The 14,318-nt window shown below is 39.6% G+C and overlaps 1 protein-coding gene across 1 annotated transcript; it reads left to right on the top strand.

The window, feature by feature from the left end:
* The first annotated feature begins 786 nt into the window (after positions 1-786).
* Positions 787-13,970, top strand: LOC113008588 (poly [ADP-ribose] polymerase 12-like). Its single transcript, XM_026146065.1, has 12 exons — positions 787-1,375; positions 2,622-2,757; positions 6,633-7,227; positions 7,317-7,367; positions 7,455-7,581; positions 7,974-8,139; positions 8,906-9,026; positions 9,134-9,230; positions 10,856-10,931; positions 11,186-11,316; positions 12,395-12,546; positions 12,691-13,970. Exons 1-12 carry the CDS (start codon positions 1,098-1,100, stop codon positions 13,287-13,289), a joined length of 2,529 nt encoding a protein of 842 aa, XP_026001850.1. The 5' UTR covers positions 787-1,097; the 3' UTR covers positions 13,290-13,970.
* Positions 13,971-14,318: the final 348 nt, after the last annotated feature.

A 14,318-nucleotide genomic window follows, 5' to 3' on the forward strand; every position in this document is an offset into this window, starting at 1 on the left:
CCTCTGTGATGTGAACACTGAGGAATTTGGTGCTCTTCACTCTCTCTACTGTGACACCAGCAATGCTGAGCAGGAGATGGACAGCCTCGGCCTTCTTAAAGTCAACGATCAGCTCTTTTGTTTTGTCAACATTAAGAGATTATGGCATTGCACCAAAGTGCCAGCCACTGCACCTTCTCTCTGTATGCATCATCGTCCCTAGCTAGTTATCAAGGCAGCCAGACTGTGTCTCTGTAACCAGTTGGAGAGCTCCTTACATCGCACGGCATGATGAACTTGCATTGCTTTTTCCAAATGTTAAATGGAATAGCTAATCTGACATTTAATCTGATAGCTAATCCAAGTGCTAATCCCTTAATTAATCCCAAAGCTAATACATTTGGTAATTTTAAACTATTAAGGATAGAAAAGGTCAAAATAAATCTTTGGGGTTTTTTTTTTTTATCCATTTCCCTTTAATTCTGTTTACTCGTTTCTCTTTTTTAAATTGTACTTTAAAAAGATTTTGAATCTTTTTTCCCTTTGGAATTCTAAAATGTGTTTTTTATTGAGAGTTATTTTTTATGTTTTAGAAATTGATTTGAATATTTATTAATGTAATAATCATTTATTTTACAATATTGACGCACACTTTATTTATGTCTAAATAAATAAAAGAATTACAAAATTAATTTGACTGTTCTGGTCCCCCATATAACCCTCGCTGCAAGCTGCAAACAGCAGACAGCCTGCATTTAGAATTTAGCAGCTAAAAATCCAAATGTTCACCTCAAAGGTTTGATGGAAAGTCTGGCATAACATTTGTTTTTCAATAAATTCTAAATGTTTTTGTTGCGAATTTTCTGTATTATATAGATCCTGTATCTTCATGGCATGTTTCATTACTGGAAATGTTTCAGCTGTGAAGTAGAAGAAAGCCGAGGTGTGGGATGTATGGAGGTCATACAGCGCGGCGACGACTCAGAGTGGAAAACAGCAGCATTACAGCATCCGTCCAGGTTAAAGGTTGTTGAGTTTCGCTTTCCAGTCGTCAGAAATGAGGCTTTCGTCAGTTTAATGTCACAGGTGGAAGGAAACGCAGGCAGAGCTCGGACACGATGGAGACGGAAATACTGAGAATGATCTGCGCCGGCCAAGGAGCAGTCAACACGGAGGATTTAGTGTATAATCTGTTTTCCGGAGATCCCACGAAGTTGTCGGAGATCATTTGTAACCGAGAGAAATTTGTTTCGTGTTGTCCAAACGGACAGCCGAAGGTGGTGGCCAGGACCCGCCTGAGACTTTGCAGAGTGAAAGACTGTCTGGGGATATGCAGGGGTCTGCACCTGTGCAAAAACATCCTCTTCAGCGGATTCTGTCAGTTCACTCAGCTCAGGTAAATATACTGGACTTAAAAGTAAGTAACAGAGCTTATTTAGGGAGTGTTATTTATGTCATGTAGTTATATCACATATGGTTGTAAAATCAACAGGTTTAAAGTCCAGGACACTGATGGTGCCTTTAGGTATTGTTAGGAAAATCCGACAATTTACAGCAGTTTGACACATTTATTCAAAAAGCTAACCTAAACAAGTAACAAAATGTGGCTTTGAGGGCCAGTAGGAAAAGTTGCTCTCTGGTTGTCTTTTAGACTGAAGCTTAGCTTTGAAATGAGTAAAAAGAGTGACAGTGAAAAGAACATGGCTACATTCATCCACAGAACAGAAAGATTTTCCAACATCAGCAAAGTTTACTATGAAAAATAAAAACTAAAGCGGCTGCTGCGTCTACCCAGCCACATCAGAATCAGAATCAGAATACTTTATTGATCCCTGGGGGAAATTATTTTTTGTTACAGTGCTCCATTTTAAACCAACATTAAGACAAGACAGACAATACGCTAACTAAGAATAGTACAATATATACATATATATACATACATACATACATAAGTCACTTATAAATAAATATTTGGAAAAGAAACATGTGTAGCTGTAGCAGCAAACAGTGTGTTAAGTGGATGCGTTGTACAGGGAGATGGCCACAGGCAGGAATGATTTCCTGTGTCGTTCAGTGGTGCTTTTCGGTAATCTCAGTCTCTCACTGAACGAGCTCCTGTGACTGACCAACATGTCATGGAGTGGGTGGGAGGTGTTATCCAACATTGTCTTTATCTTGGACAGCATCCGCCTCTCCGACACCACCTTGAGGGAGTCCAGTTCCATCCCCACAACATTGCTGGCCTTACGGATCAGTTTATTAAGTCTGTTGGCATCTGCGACCCTCAGCCTGCTCCCCCAGCATGCAACAGCATAGAGGATCGCACTGGCCACAACAGACTCATAGAAAACATAGACATAGAAAACAATCTAGTACTGGGCTAATCCTGTTTCCCAAGCATGTTTCCCTAAACTTCAAACTTAGTTTTCACATTGATGTCGTACTGTTTCTAAGAGTTATCAGGGTGGCTGTTTGTCCTGAACCTAACCGCTGACTTTGTACCATGCAGATAAGCCTTATTAATCATTACACAAAGACAGCTGTCTCATATGACGCTGTTTTTGGTTTTTTTATTCTTAACTGAGCAAATAAATGCTAGCACGCCCAGTCATGACTCAGCTGTGTGGATTCTGTTACAACAGGAGGGGCTGCAGCTTCTCCCATGAGCTGACCTCTGAGCATAACCAAAGACTTCTGAGGGAGCATGAGCTGGAGAGCCTGAGCCGAGAGGAGCTGTGCACCCTGCTGCTGCAGAGTGACCACACAGTTCTTCCTGATGTAAGTCTAACAACACACAGCATGAACCGGACAAGTTAGTTTGCATTAAAATGAACTGTCACCTTTTCTGATATTTGGCATCTTCCAGCTGATTTTACTCCCAGCTTTCAATTATTTAATTTTCTTTTTTTTTTCTTGTTCTGTAACTGATTGTTACCTCACTAATTTAATTATTAAATCTGTATTGTCCTCCACTTTTCCTGACAAGTTTTTATACGCAAGCTTAAGTGTAACTTTATTAAATACTGGATCTGTTGATCAAGCAAGCCCTCCATCGACTTCACAAAACATTACTGCTTTGAACAACAACAATATAAAAAATGAGAGAAGACGTCCTGTTGTATAGAAGTTTATGTGAAAATGATCTCACACTGACCGCTGACCTCAGTAAACAGTTAACCTTGTAGTTCTTGGAACCATTTAGAGCAAAGTCTAAGGAGCCTGGAAAGAAAAGGCGTCTGGACTTCTTTAAGTTGCTTGAAGACATTTCACCTCTCATCCGAAAAGCTTCTTCAGTTCTAAGGTCAAATGTGGAGAGTCCCAGATTTAAGCCCTGTGGGAGTGTCCCCCCCAAAAGGGACAATGGACCCCCTAATAATCCTCTACCTAATCACACGAGCCAAAGTCTGAAAACGGGTGTAGGTCAAAATCATGTGTATCGTGTGATTTGGAAATCACACGATACACATGAAGAAATATCACTTCCTTCTCTCTCTTTAAGTCCTTAAGTCCTCTTTAAGTGATTGTAAACATGAGCACAGTTTCGAGATCAGCCTTTTATGTACTTTACCTTTATAGGTGTCGACAAACATGTCAATGAGGCCCACCTCCTCAGAATCCTCCCTTGCAACTTTAATATTTTTATTAAAACGGTGTCTCAGTTGTAATTATCTGTAAAAGTCTGTTTTATTTAACCTGTAAGTTTCACTGAGTTGTAGGAAGCTGTCCATGTCTGTGTTGGTTGAGATTTTACAGTATGCTGTAAATTCTCTAAACACCCCATCCAAATGTGCTGGTGTGAAACCAGTATCATATCCTACCCAGTATTCACACTTCCGCGAAATTTCGACAGAAACCCTGGTAGTAGCCCACCATGCCGAGAAAATGGCGGAGCTCACGCCTAGTACAAGGGGCAGGGATTTTTGCCAAAGTAGGGTGCACTTGTCCTTGACCCACCTGTTTCCCTAGATACATCACAGTGGCTTTGCCAAAATCACACGTGGCGAGATTGAGGGCGAGGGATGCCCTTTCCAAGCGATGGAACACATCAGTGAACGTTTATGCTCTGACCAGGTGTCTGAATAGACGACAATATCATCTAAATACACTTCACAATGGAGAACGCTTCCCAGCACGATATTCATGAGCGTTGGAATGTGGCGTAACAGTAACAAACTTCGCAGAACCGACCATATTGACACAATCTTCCATTCTGGGAAGAGGATAGGAGTCAGGTTTGGTCACGCTGTTCACCTTCCGAAAACTCATACTAAACCGCGGGGTTTTATCTGCTTTAGGCACTAGGAGACACGGGGGGACTCCACGCACTAGAGCTAGGAACAGCAAGATGATTTTCCAACGGATGAGAAACTTCTGTCTGGAAAATGGCACGTTTAGTGGGATTCACCCGGTAGGCATGCTGTTTGATTGGAGGGTGGTCCCCCACATCGATATCATGCTCCAGCACAGTGGTACAGGAAGGAGTGTCAGAGAAAAGATTAGGATGATTCTCAATCAACCGACACACGTCACTTTGAACAGCATCCTTTAAATGTGTCCTTAGATCACTTAGGATTTCAGAGTTTCTAAGTCGTGCGCAGCCCTCAGCGCAACCGAAAACCAAATCATCACTTACCAGGTCATACAGGTTTTGGAAACTGGCACCCCCACAGTCGCAACTGTTGATACACCACTAGCAAAGTAAGGCTTCATCATATTGATATGACACACACAACACTGTTTCCTTCGCTCAGTCCGCCTGCACTGTATACGGACCACTGAAGGAGTAGAAGTATTAAAACTTTGTCAGCAACCTCAAATTTCCTTTGCACAGCTTTCTTATCAAACTTCCTTTTCATCTTTCCCTGCGCTGCAACAAGAGCGTGCGATTGCGCATGCTTTATGCAAACACTTTCTAAAAGAACTCTCATAATCCAACACATTTTCCTTAGGAGCATCTATGTCAGACAGAAAATTCTCCTTGAGTAGTTGCATCATAGATTTCAATGTCTGGTGAAAACGCTCGAGTGCACCTTGCGACTCCGGATGATATGCACTGGACTTGTGATGTTTAATACCAAGTGATCGCAAAACTTGAGCAAAAATCCGAGACATGAAATTAGAGCCTTGGTCCGTTTGGACAGATTTCGGCAACCCAAAAGTAGAAAAGAAGTTCATCAGCGCCTTAACAATGGATTCAAAGTCAGAAGATACTGGTGTCCCGATTTTGTTTTAGGAAGTGGACCAACACAGTCAATGAGTATGTCCTCAAAAGGTTCCCCTAAAACTGGAATAGGGTGTAATTAGGGCTGCCACGATTAGTCGACTAGTCACGATTACGTCGACTATTAAATCAGTCGTCGACGATTTTGATAGTCGACGCGTCGTTTGAAGCTTTGTAAGATCACAAAAGACGCAGGAATAAGTAGTAGGATTTAAGAGTGTAATAACGGACTGAAACAGAAGATGGCAGCACTGCATGTACAAGGATGCCAGCTGCCGTTAAACCCCGAAGAAGAAGAAGCTGTGTCCCAGAATTCATAGTGCAGCCCAGCTCAGTTTATAACAATGGCGGCAGCTAGTTAGTTTTAATATTACTCTTATTATTCTTTCTGGGTCACAGAATAAACATTTAACACATTTTCAGGCGAGAATGTAGCTGTGTAAACCTCAAATATCTGCTCAGTTTATCAAGACACCACATATTTTCAAAAGCACTCCGACGTTTTCGGAGACGTCTGTTACCCACTAGCTCGATAGCTAGCCGGGGGCAAGGCTCACTAGAGCCCATGAGAACACCGGACTCCCGGCAAATCATTTTCATCTTTCGCTACTCAGGTTAAACATGATATATAAGTCACTTAGATAAGTTAAAAATGTTATTGTTTGGCTTTTTTTCAGTATTTTATTTGTTCCTGAGTAAATCGGTTTGGCTGAGATTAAAGTTATAGTTTTTACACAGCTGAATAAAGTCAAGCAGACAGCTGATTATCAGAAGTGTGAGATGCTCGAGAATATACTCCGGTGTCCTGTTATATTTTAGATAGCAAGGAGTTTATTAAACTTCACCGAAACAATCTGCAAATTTCATTAAAATTTAATAAACTATCATCTTGTCTTTATTTTTAGTTAGCACAGACCTTACACACTTAAAGCTGTAAGCTAATGATAGTTATATAAGAGCAGATGCTGCTGGTGCAATAAGCTGTACGTTTTACGTCCAATGGATGATGATCTGATTAGTCGACTATCAAAGTAATCGTTTGTGGCAGCCCTAGGTGTAATGGAGCGGGTGGAATGGTATGTAGAAACTTGAAAGTGTGTGTGAGTATGTACATAGATGTAGGTGTATATATAAACGAGCAAGATACACTGTATATCTCCAAGTGGAAAAATTACATTTTAGTAACTTCACATTGCCTTGGGTGAATCTCTCCCCCCCCCCCCCCCCCTTTCTATTTTTTAAAATTTTGTTGTTTGCTTTTCTTTTTTTCCTTTTTTCCCTTGTTGTGTCTGTGTAAATGTTAATGTTCCTGTTGAATAAAAATAAAGTTGGAAAAAATACAAATAAAGAAGTTGGACATCACGATGGCTATATTCATCTTTTATATACAGTATACTATTGTAACTCCCCTTTTTCCCCCTTTCTCCATCAGATATGCTACAACTACAACAATGGTGATGGAGAGTTCGGCCGGTGTCAGGATGGTGATGGTTGCAGGAGGCTCCACATCTGTGAGAACTACATCAGCCGTGAATGCAGCTGCTGGAAGAACCACGATTTTAATGCTCCACAGCCATTCAGAGCTTTGAAAGCTAGAGGCGTACCTGACACACTCTTTCAGTCCTTGAAGGCTGCTTATGCAAATAAACAGGCTTTGAAGCTGGCTGGAGTCAGTGACCATGGTCAACGAAGTCAGAGAGGCAGAGGGAGAGGTGGCCATCAGCTCAGCAGAGGCTTTAGAGGAAACAGAGGAAGCCACAGCAGCCGCCCAGATCTGCATCGAGCCCGTTCACTTAGTAACATTGCTGCAAACATTGATGGCTTTGACCTGTGGTCCAGCGATAGACTGAATGAAAGTGACGATGACAACTCTCCCACCAGTGACATCACTGTCGCCGCTACCAGGAACAGGGGCAACCATCAGCGTTTTCAAAATGCTCGTTCCTTAAGTGACATTAATGCTGCTGTCAATGATGAAGCTGCTAAAGGTGGAGAATGGCAGAATAATAGACAGAGGCCTGTCAGAGGTAAACAACAGCTGAAAATACTTCTGTGGGGAGATGAACTAAAACTGCTGTCTGAATGAAGCCTGTGAAATATCTCCTGTTTCTTTCAGATAAAACAGGGATCTGCATGTACTTTATCAAAGGTCACTGCAAACATCAAGGTGAGAAAGTCATGGTTAGTAAGTGTTTGAGGCGTTAATGTAGTTCTTTCTTGACTTTGACCAGCTGTCTTTCTTCTTTCTTCTTAGATCGATGTTTTAAAGCTCATGACAAGATGCCGTACCGATGGCAGGTCCAAGAGGGACACCAGTGGACTGATTTGCCCGATAATGAGACAATTGAGAGAGACTACTGTGACCCCAGTAACTCATACAGGTACTTACATTTATTCTGCAACTCAGACATCTCAGGGTTTTTTAAGATCTAGTGGAACTATTAAGCATTTCCACTTTTTTTCAAATATGCGTTGATAAAATAACAGATGCTCCTTTTAAACTAAAATCAAGCTCAGTGTATGTGATAGTAATTTTTATGAGGGTAAAAAGTTTTGATGTTGGCTCTGTATGATGTCAGTGCAAGATAATGTTCTTAAAATGGTCATTTCAGGCACGCAGCGTTTGTTTCACGTACCACATTATTCACCAAAATTATTATAGTGAAATTTAGTTTAAATCACCACAAAATACTGAACAAAGAATCATAAAAATCATCAAAGTTTTTGCATAACTGACCATCTTCATGTTAATACTTTGATTGTTTTTTTGCAGTAGCACCAGCCCGGCCGTGCACTTTGACACGATGACCTGTGGATGGAACAAAGTGCGTCGACTCTCGACAGAAAACTCGGTGATTGAGCCGACCTTCATCCACACCACCGAGTGGCTTTGGTACTGGCAGGATGAGTTTGGGAGTTGGAACATGTTTGCATCCGCTGTGAGTAACTACAGAGTGTTTGCAGAAATTTTGGCAGATTGCTAAGACATTAAGGCACGACTTTAACAGTCCACTGTGTATCCACATTCAAAAAATGTAACTAATTGTGAGTCTGATTTAATAGTTTTATTGAAAAACACAAATAAACTATTTGTAATGTGAAAAATCCCTCATAGTTTGAGGCTGCAGTGCTTTGTTTCCCCTACAGGAGAACTCTACTGTGCATTTCAGTGCTTTTCAATTTGTGTTTCATGTTGTTGTTCTATCCTCCAACAATATCATCCTGATCTGGCATCAGCAGTGATTCCATTACACTCAGGGAGAAATTTTAAATGAAAAAAATATATGAAAAAACTTTTCCAGTCAGGAATCATATTCGGCTGCTAGATGGCAAAAGTTGCGGAGTAGCTTCCAAAAACTAGCTTGTAGTTCATGGATTGTCACTTCTCTGGTGTGGAAGGAGCCTGAGCTAGTACCTAGGTTTCAATGTTATTTCAATGTGCAAAAAAAAAACATACCAAAACCCATTTTTGTACCAGCCCGTAAGCGTATTCAGTTCTGCTGTAAATTTGGGTCAGCTTTTTAAGGCTGTTTTTTGGTACTTAAGTGCTTGATGCAGTCAGGTCTCCTTAAAGACAAAGTGTCTCTAAAAGAATTATAATGATGCTGATTTACGATTAGCTCAGGTATTATAATCAACTGTTCTTTATTAATATCCCAGTGCAGGTTTGAGGTCAAAAACTCGCTCAGTTTTCTTGCTTTGCAGACTAGTGGACATAAAACAGCAGACATCAACAGCACAAAGCTGGAGGAGAAGTTCCTGGCCAATGATAAAGACGTGTTGGAGTTCACTGCTGGTTCACACTCATATTCACTCAGTTTCCAGGGTAAACAAAGAATATGGAAACTGTCTCTGTTTGCTGACTTCAGAAATGCTAATATGTACAGCTGGCTTTATAATTATTATGTAAGTTTAAACTTTTTTACCCGTCAGACATGATGCAGACAAACAAGCATTATGGCACCAAAAGGCTTGTGTGCAGACGACCACGGTTTGTCTCTTCTGCAGATGTCCTAACAAAGAGAGTCAGGTACGTCATCCCAAAAACAGCCCCGCAAGAAAGTTTTCAAACCCCTTTACCTTTTTTTTTCTCAATCATGAGATCTTTGAATGCTGCTGCAGCTTCATTCTGACAGATACTCCACTCGAATTCCAGTTGGAGACGGGATTTGATTTAGAGATATTGGCTTAAACCTAACACATTTCTGTTCAGTACTGATGGGTAACCATGCCAACATTCGGGTTTTCTCTTGGTCATAGAAGTCTAAAAGAAACAAATCTTAAAAAAAAAAAAAAATATCTATATATATATATATATATATATATATATATATATATATATATATATATATATATATATATATATATATATATATATATATATACACACATAATAATGTGATGTAGAGTACAGCTACATAAAACTTGACAACAGCTGATGACACAAAATGTTTGTCCCTATGAAACATTTGCCTGATTCAAATTTCTGAATTCAGGAAGTTCTGCATGTAATTTTAAATGAAAATAAAATTGGCTTCATCTTTGTGTTTATAGAAATATTGGCAAAATTTGTTGAAAAACTCAAAAACTGGTGTTGATACATTTTAGAAGCTCCTTTTTCAGCAGCACAGCCTTGAGTCTGACCACATCTCTACAGGCTCCACACTCGTGAATTTGGTTTTTTCCTGGTCTTGCTGGCAGATCCTATGAAGCTTTGTCAAATTGCATGGAAGACAACTGTCATTTTCACGGCACCCCGTAGTCGTGGGTGATAAAATTTGCTATAGAGACAAAAACCATTATTTTGTACCAGGCTGTAAACATTATCCACAAAAGTGGGTCAACTTTTTAAGCTAATTTCAAGTGGCCATTTAAGGAATTGCAGTTGTTTTGGGGGGTTTCAATGCTGATTTAATTTTTGACACAGCCAAGAAGACGAAACGTGACTATTTACTCATGGAGATGTAAATAAGTAGCTAGCCATATCAGTAACTGGTCATATTAGCTTTTTAGTCAACAAAGATTTCACAAAACATGATGTCTACAGGTTTCTTAGAGACACTGTTGAGCTACTTAGTAACTTAATAAGACTCAAAGACTGTAGGAACAACCCTGATTGTTCTTAAATTCTTCTGTTTCACTTATTAGCTGTGTTCATTTGGCTCGCTTGTATGGGATCAAATCCTTATTTCACTCAATGACATGCAGATCAAAGAACTCGGTAATGGGGGGTTTTGTTTCTGAATTTTTGGTTGATCTCTCCATTAAAATGAAACGACCATCAAAATGAGAGACTTTATATTTTAATTTCTTTGTAAAGTGAGCAAACCTACAAATTCAGCAGGGTATCAAACAGTTATTTCCCCGTCTGTGTGGAGCCTCAGCATGAGTCACAATTCTTTAGTTTGGGGTTTTTTTTTTTTTTCTTTCGTTGGTTTGTTTTTCAAGGAATTTGCAAGAAATTAAAAATATGATGTTTTTCATTGTCGCTTATAACGGAAAAATATTTTATTCATTTAAAATTAAAACTTAAAAAAGTTTGAATAAAGAAAAGAAGTCTGCTTACCGCAGTGATCATTAATTACATTTATCTGATGTGTGTTTTCAACCTTTAAAAACAATAATTAAAGTCATTCTAACCCTTTCTCTCTGCAGAAGGCCTTTGGTTCAAACTTCCACTCCAATACCAGAAACCTGGGACAAGACACAGATCCCTCAAACAGGATACTCGGTATTGTAAAAAAAACCAAAAAAAAAACCATTATTTATTTATATATATATAAAATAAATAATGGTTTATTATAAATTCAAATATATAAATAAATTCAGATATTTCACACTATCTGCTGAAAAAACCTGCTTTACAGGTTTTCATATCAGATTTTGTGTGTTAGCGTTGTGATTATGTTATTTGTCTCCACTCCATTCTACTTTTCCTTTATAATTGTGACTGAAAATGTTTAATGTTCCTGTTTTTTCTTATAGCGAATCTCACTCCAGCCCAGCTCGGAAGAATTTAGAGAAGTTGTAGCTCTTTTCTCTGAAACCATGAAAAGCTGTGATATCATCAACATTGAGAGGATTCAGAACAAAGCTCTTTGGGAAGCCTTTCAGCTGTACGTATTTCATTTAATGTAGTAATGAAATATGTTTGGCTTGTGTTGTAAAAATGCTTCTTGGAATAAATCTCAATCTGGGAAGCCTGTTCATTTTCCCTTAATTGGTGGAAAATGCAGCTGCAGGTTGAGCAGCAGAGTTGAGTATGTGGGCTGACATCATATCCTTCAACCAGCATTTGTCGCATGTCCCTTCTGTTCTGTCCTCTCCACTCCCAAATTCTGGAAGTAGTCTGTGGGGGTGAGCGTTGACATCTTGGAGGATAGAGCGGAGCTCCACACCATCACACTGCCAAACACAAACGTTAATCTTCCCTGTTTGATAAGAATTTTTTTTTTAACTTTTAGGGTCGTGTTGCTTAAGTTCATCGAGTTTGGTGGACATTTGTTTATGCACAGCTCTCTTAAGGTCCCACTACAACATTTCATTCATGAATGAGTCTGGGCCATTCATTGGGCATCATATTGATTTGTTTCTTTTTCAGCCATTCTGTTGTGTATTTGCGATTGTGCTTGGGATCATTGTCCTGATGCATGACCAAAGGCTTTGCTGTCAGACAGATGGCGTCCCATGAACAAATTGTAGTTCATGGTTGACTTCATGAGTGCAAGGTAGATTTTCAGAACCAGAAGCTTGATCTAAGATCAACATGTATATTATCTGACTTTTTTCTGCTTTGTCCAGTGTAAGTAGCATTTTAGTATACCGCCCCAAAAAGTTAAATGGACTGATTCTTATATATCGCTTTTCTACTCTCCCGGAGTATTCAAAGCACTGTATACAACATGCCTAATTCACACATTTATACATGCACTTCTAAACTCAAGTTACTTATGCTTATGTTGGTTGTTACCGTGGTTTCCTACTGTTTTCTTTAGGGTTTTTTTTTCCTACATCAGGTCATTATGCAGATTTTCAGTATCCCTCTGTTGCCAACTTCTCTTTTCTTCTTTCTCTTTCTTTCTTGTCCCCCGGGTTCTGGTTGCCTCACATCTACATAGATTGATTGACTTTACATTCACACACTTACTGTACATGTACCCCTTTGAGTTCATTTTTTCTGTCTCCTACTTGAAGGCAGAAGAATCAGATGAAGACCAAAAACAAAGGAGGAAATGTGAGGGAAGAAAAGCTTTTTCATGGCACTGACTCCAAATTTGCAGACACCATCTGTCACCACAACTTTGACTGGAGAATCTGCGGAACTCACGGAACGTCTTATGGCAAAGGTGATTGGAAGAAATGTTGAATAGCATCCATTTAAAACATTTTCATTTCAGTCTTGCAGATGATTTTGTGACACTAGGGTTCCTGCTGTCTTTCCCCACAAATGCATTTTTTTCACAGTCGTCTTTTTTGGTGTCTAAACACAGGTAGTTACTTTGCCCGTGATGCCAGATACTCCCACAACTACACCGGTGACACTGATGTGAGAGCCATGTTCATCTCACGGGTGCTGGTGGGAGACTTCACCAAAGGGTCCTCTGATTATCGCCGACCTCCCTCCAAGGATGGAGGGGGCATAAACTTCTATGACAGCTGTGTGAATGATGTAATGAACCCCTCCATATATGTGGTGTTTGAGAAGCAGCAGATTTACCCCGAGTACCTGATCCAGTACAAGACCACAAACATGTTTATTGATGGCACAGTACCAAAGCGAGTATCAGGGTCGAGACTAGCACAGCAATCTGTGGTGGTACCAAGACACGTGGCAGTAGGGAAACCACTGGTATTACCCACCGCAGCAGTAGTACAGACACCATCGGTAGTACACAAACTAAATACCATCTTAAGTCAAACCACTGCACGGCACCTTCCCAGCACAGCTTCTTCCATGGACTCAACCAGTGGAACAGTCAACAAACCCACACCATCAACTCCATTTCCCACACTATCTCCAAGGGAATTGTTAGACTTTTCTGAAAATGTAGCTGAGTTAGTAAAAAGATTTTCCAGAAGTGGTACCTGAAAATGTGAGTTATGATTTGTGAACTGTGCTCCAGAAAAAGAGTTGGTAGCACCAGCTTCCCAGTTAGATTCTATTAAAGTATTTTAGGTTTAATATGAATGATGAAGAAACTTTGACAGACATGCTGAACATGTAGCTTAGAGGTGATGCAGGTTTCTAAAGAAAGCTTCAGAAATGTTAAATGTTTCATACTTTCTCTTTCCATTTTCAAATTTCTCGTTTGTTTTTTCTCTTTGTTGTTTTGATGCTCAAACTTTTCCACCTAAATCACATGTACTGTAAAATTATTTAAGGTGAATTTCTAAAACTTGACAGCTTTTCCACTCATTATGTTTAAATTAAACTTTGAAATAACTTTTATACAGAATAACTCAGAAATAGCAGCACAACGCTAATATCACATAAGCACGCTGAGCTAGAAGAAACACCTGATTGCTTTTCACGTAATTATCTCAGGTAGTTAGTGGTTGTCATATTAGCGTGTCCTACTGTATTAAGACACTGTCAGATTGGCTGAGACACATGACGGCCTGTGTGTTGATAACTTTGCTGTTTAGACAACCTTTGTGATGTCAACAGGAAGCTGGGACCAACTTCTTGGAGCACAGATAGAAACAAAGGGCTGCGATGTGTGTGACACTCACTTCTCTGTGTTTGGAAAAACATGTAAAAAAAAAAAAAGAGAAAGAAAGAAAACAATAAACGCTGAGCACAAAGACGATACTGTGGTAGTTGTTCATCTTTCACACTTCGCCCTGTTGTGCACTGATGAGCGCACGCTGCTGCTGTTGGAGTCAAACACATGGAAGTTTCCTTAAAACTCGATATGAGGGCAAAATATTAGCCTGTCAGTTTGTTAGAAGCTATAATAATAACCTACAGGTGACCAGGGATGAGCAGTAACGCGTTGCAAGTAACTACTGTAATCTGATTACTTTTTTCCAATTTTTAAGTGAAGTACAATATTACTATTGCAAAAGAGAAATTAGATTACTGCTACTTTCCTGTAAGCGCTACTGCGTTACTGAA

The sequence above is a fragment of the Astatotilapia calliptera genome, chromosome 17, assembly GCF_900246225.1.
Source record: "Astatotilapia calliptera chromosome 17, fAstCal1.2, whole genome shotgun sequence".
Taxonomy (NCBI): Eukaryota; Metazoa; Chordata; class Actinopteri; order Cichliformes; family Cichlidae; genus Astatotilapia; species Astatotilapia calliptera.

Coding starts and splice junctions, on each gene's coding strand:
- LOC113008588 (XM_026146065.1), top strand. CDS start 1,098: ATGGAGACGGAAATACTGAGAATGATCTGCGCCGGCCAAGGAGCAGTC. Junction 1,376..2,621: donor TGTCAGTTCACTCAGCTCAG/GTAAATATACTG, acceptor CTGTTACAACAG/GAGGGGCTGCAGCTTCTCCC. Junction 7,582..7,973: donor GACCCCAGTAACTCATACAG/GTACTTACATTT, acceptor GTTTTTTTGCAG/TAGCACCAGCCCGGCCGTGC.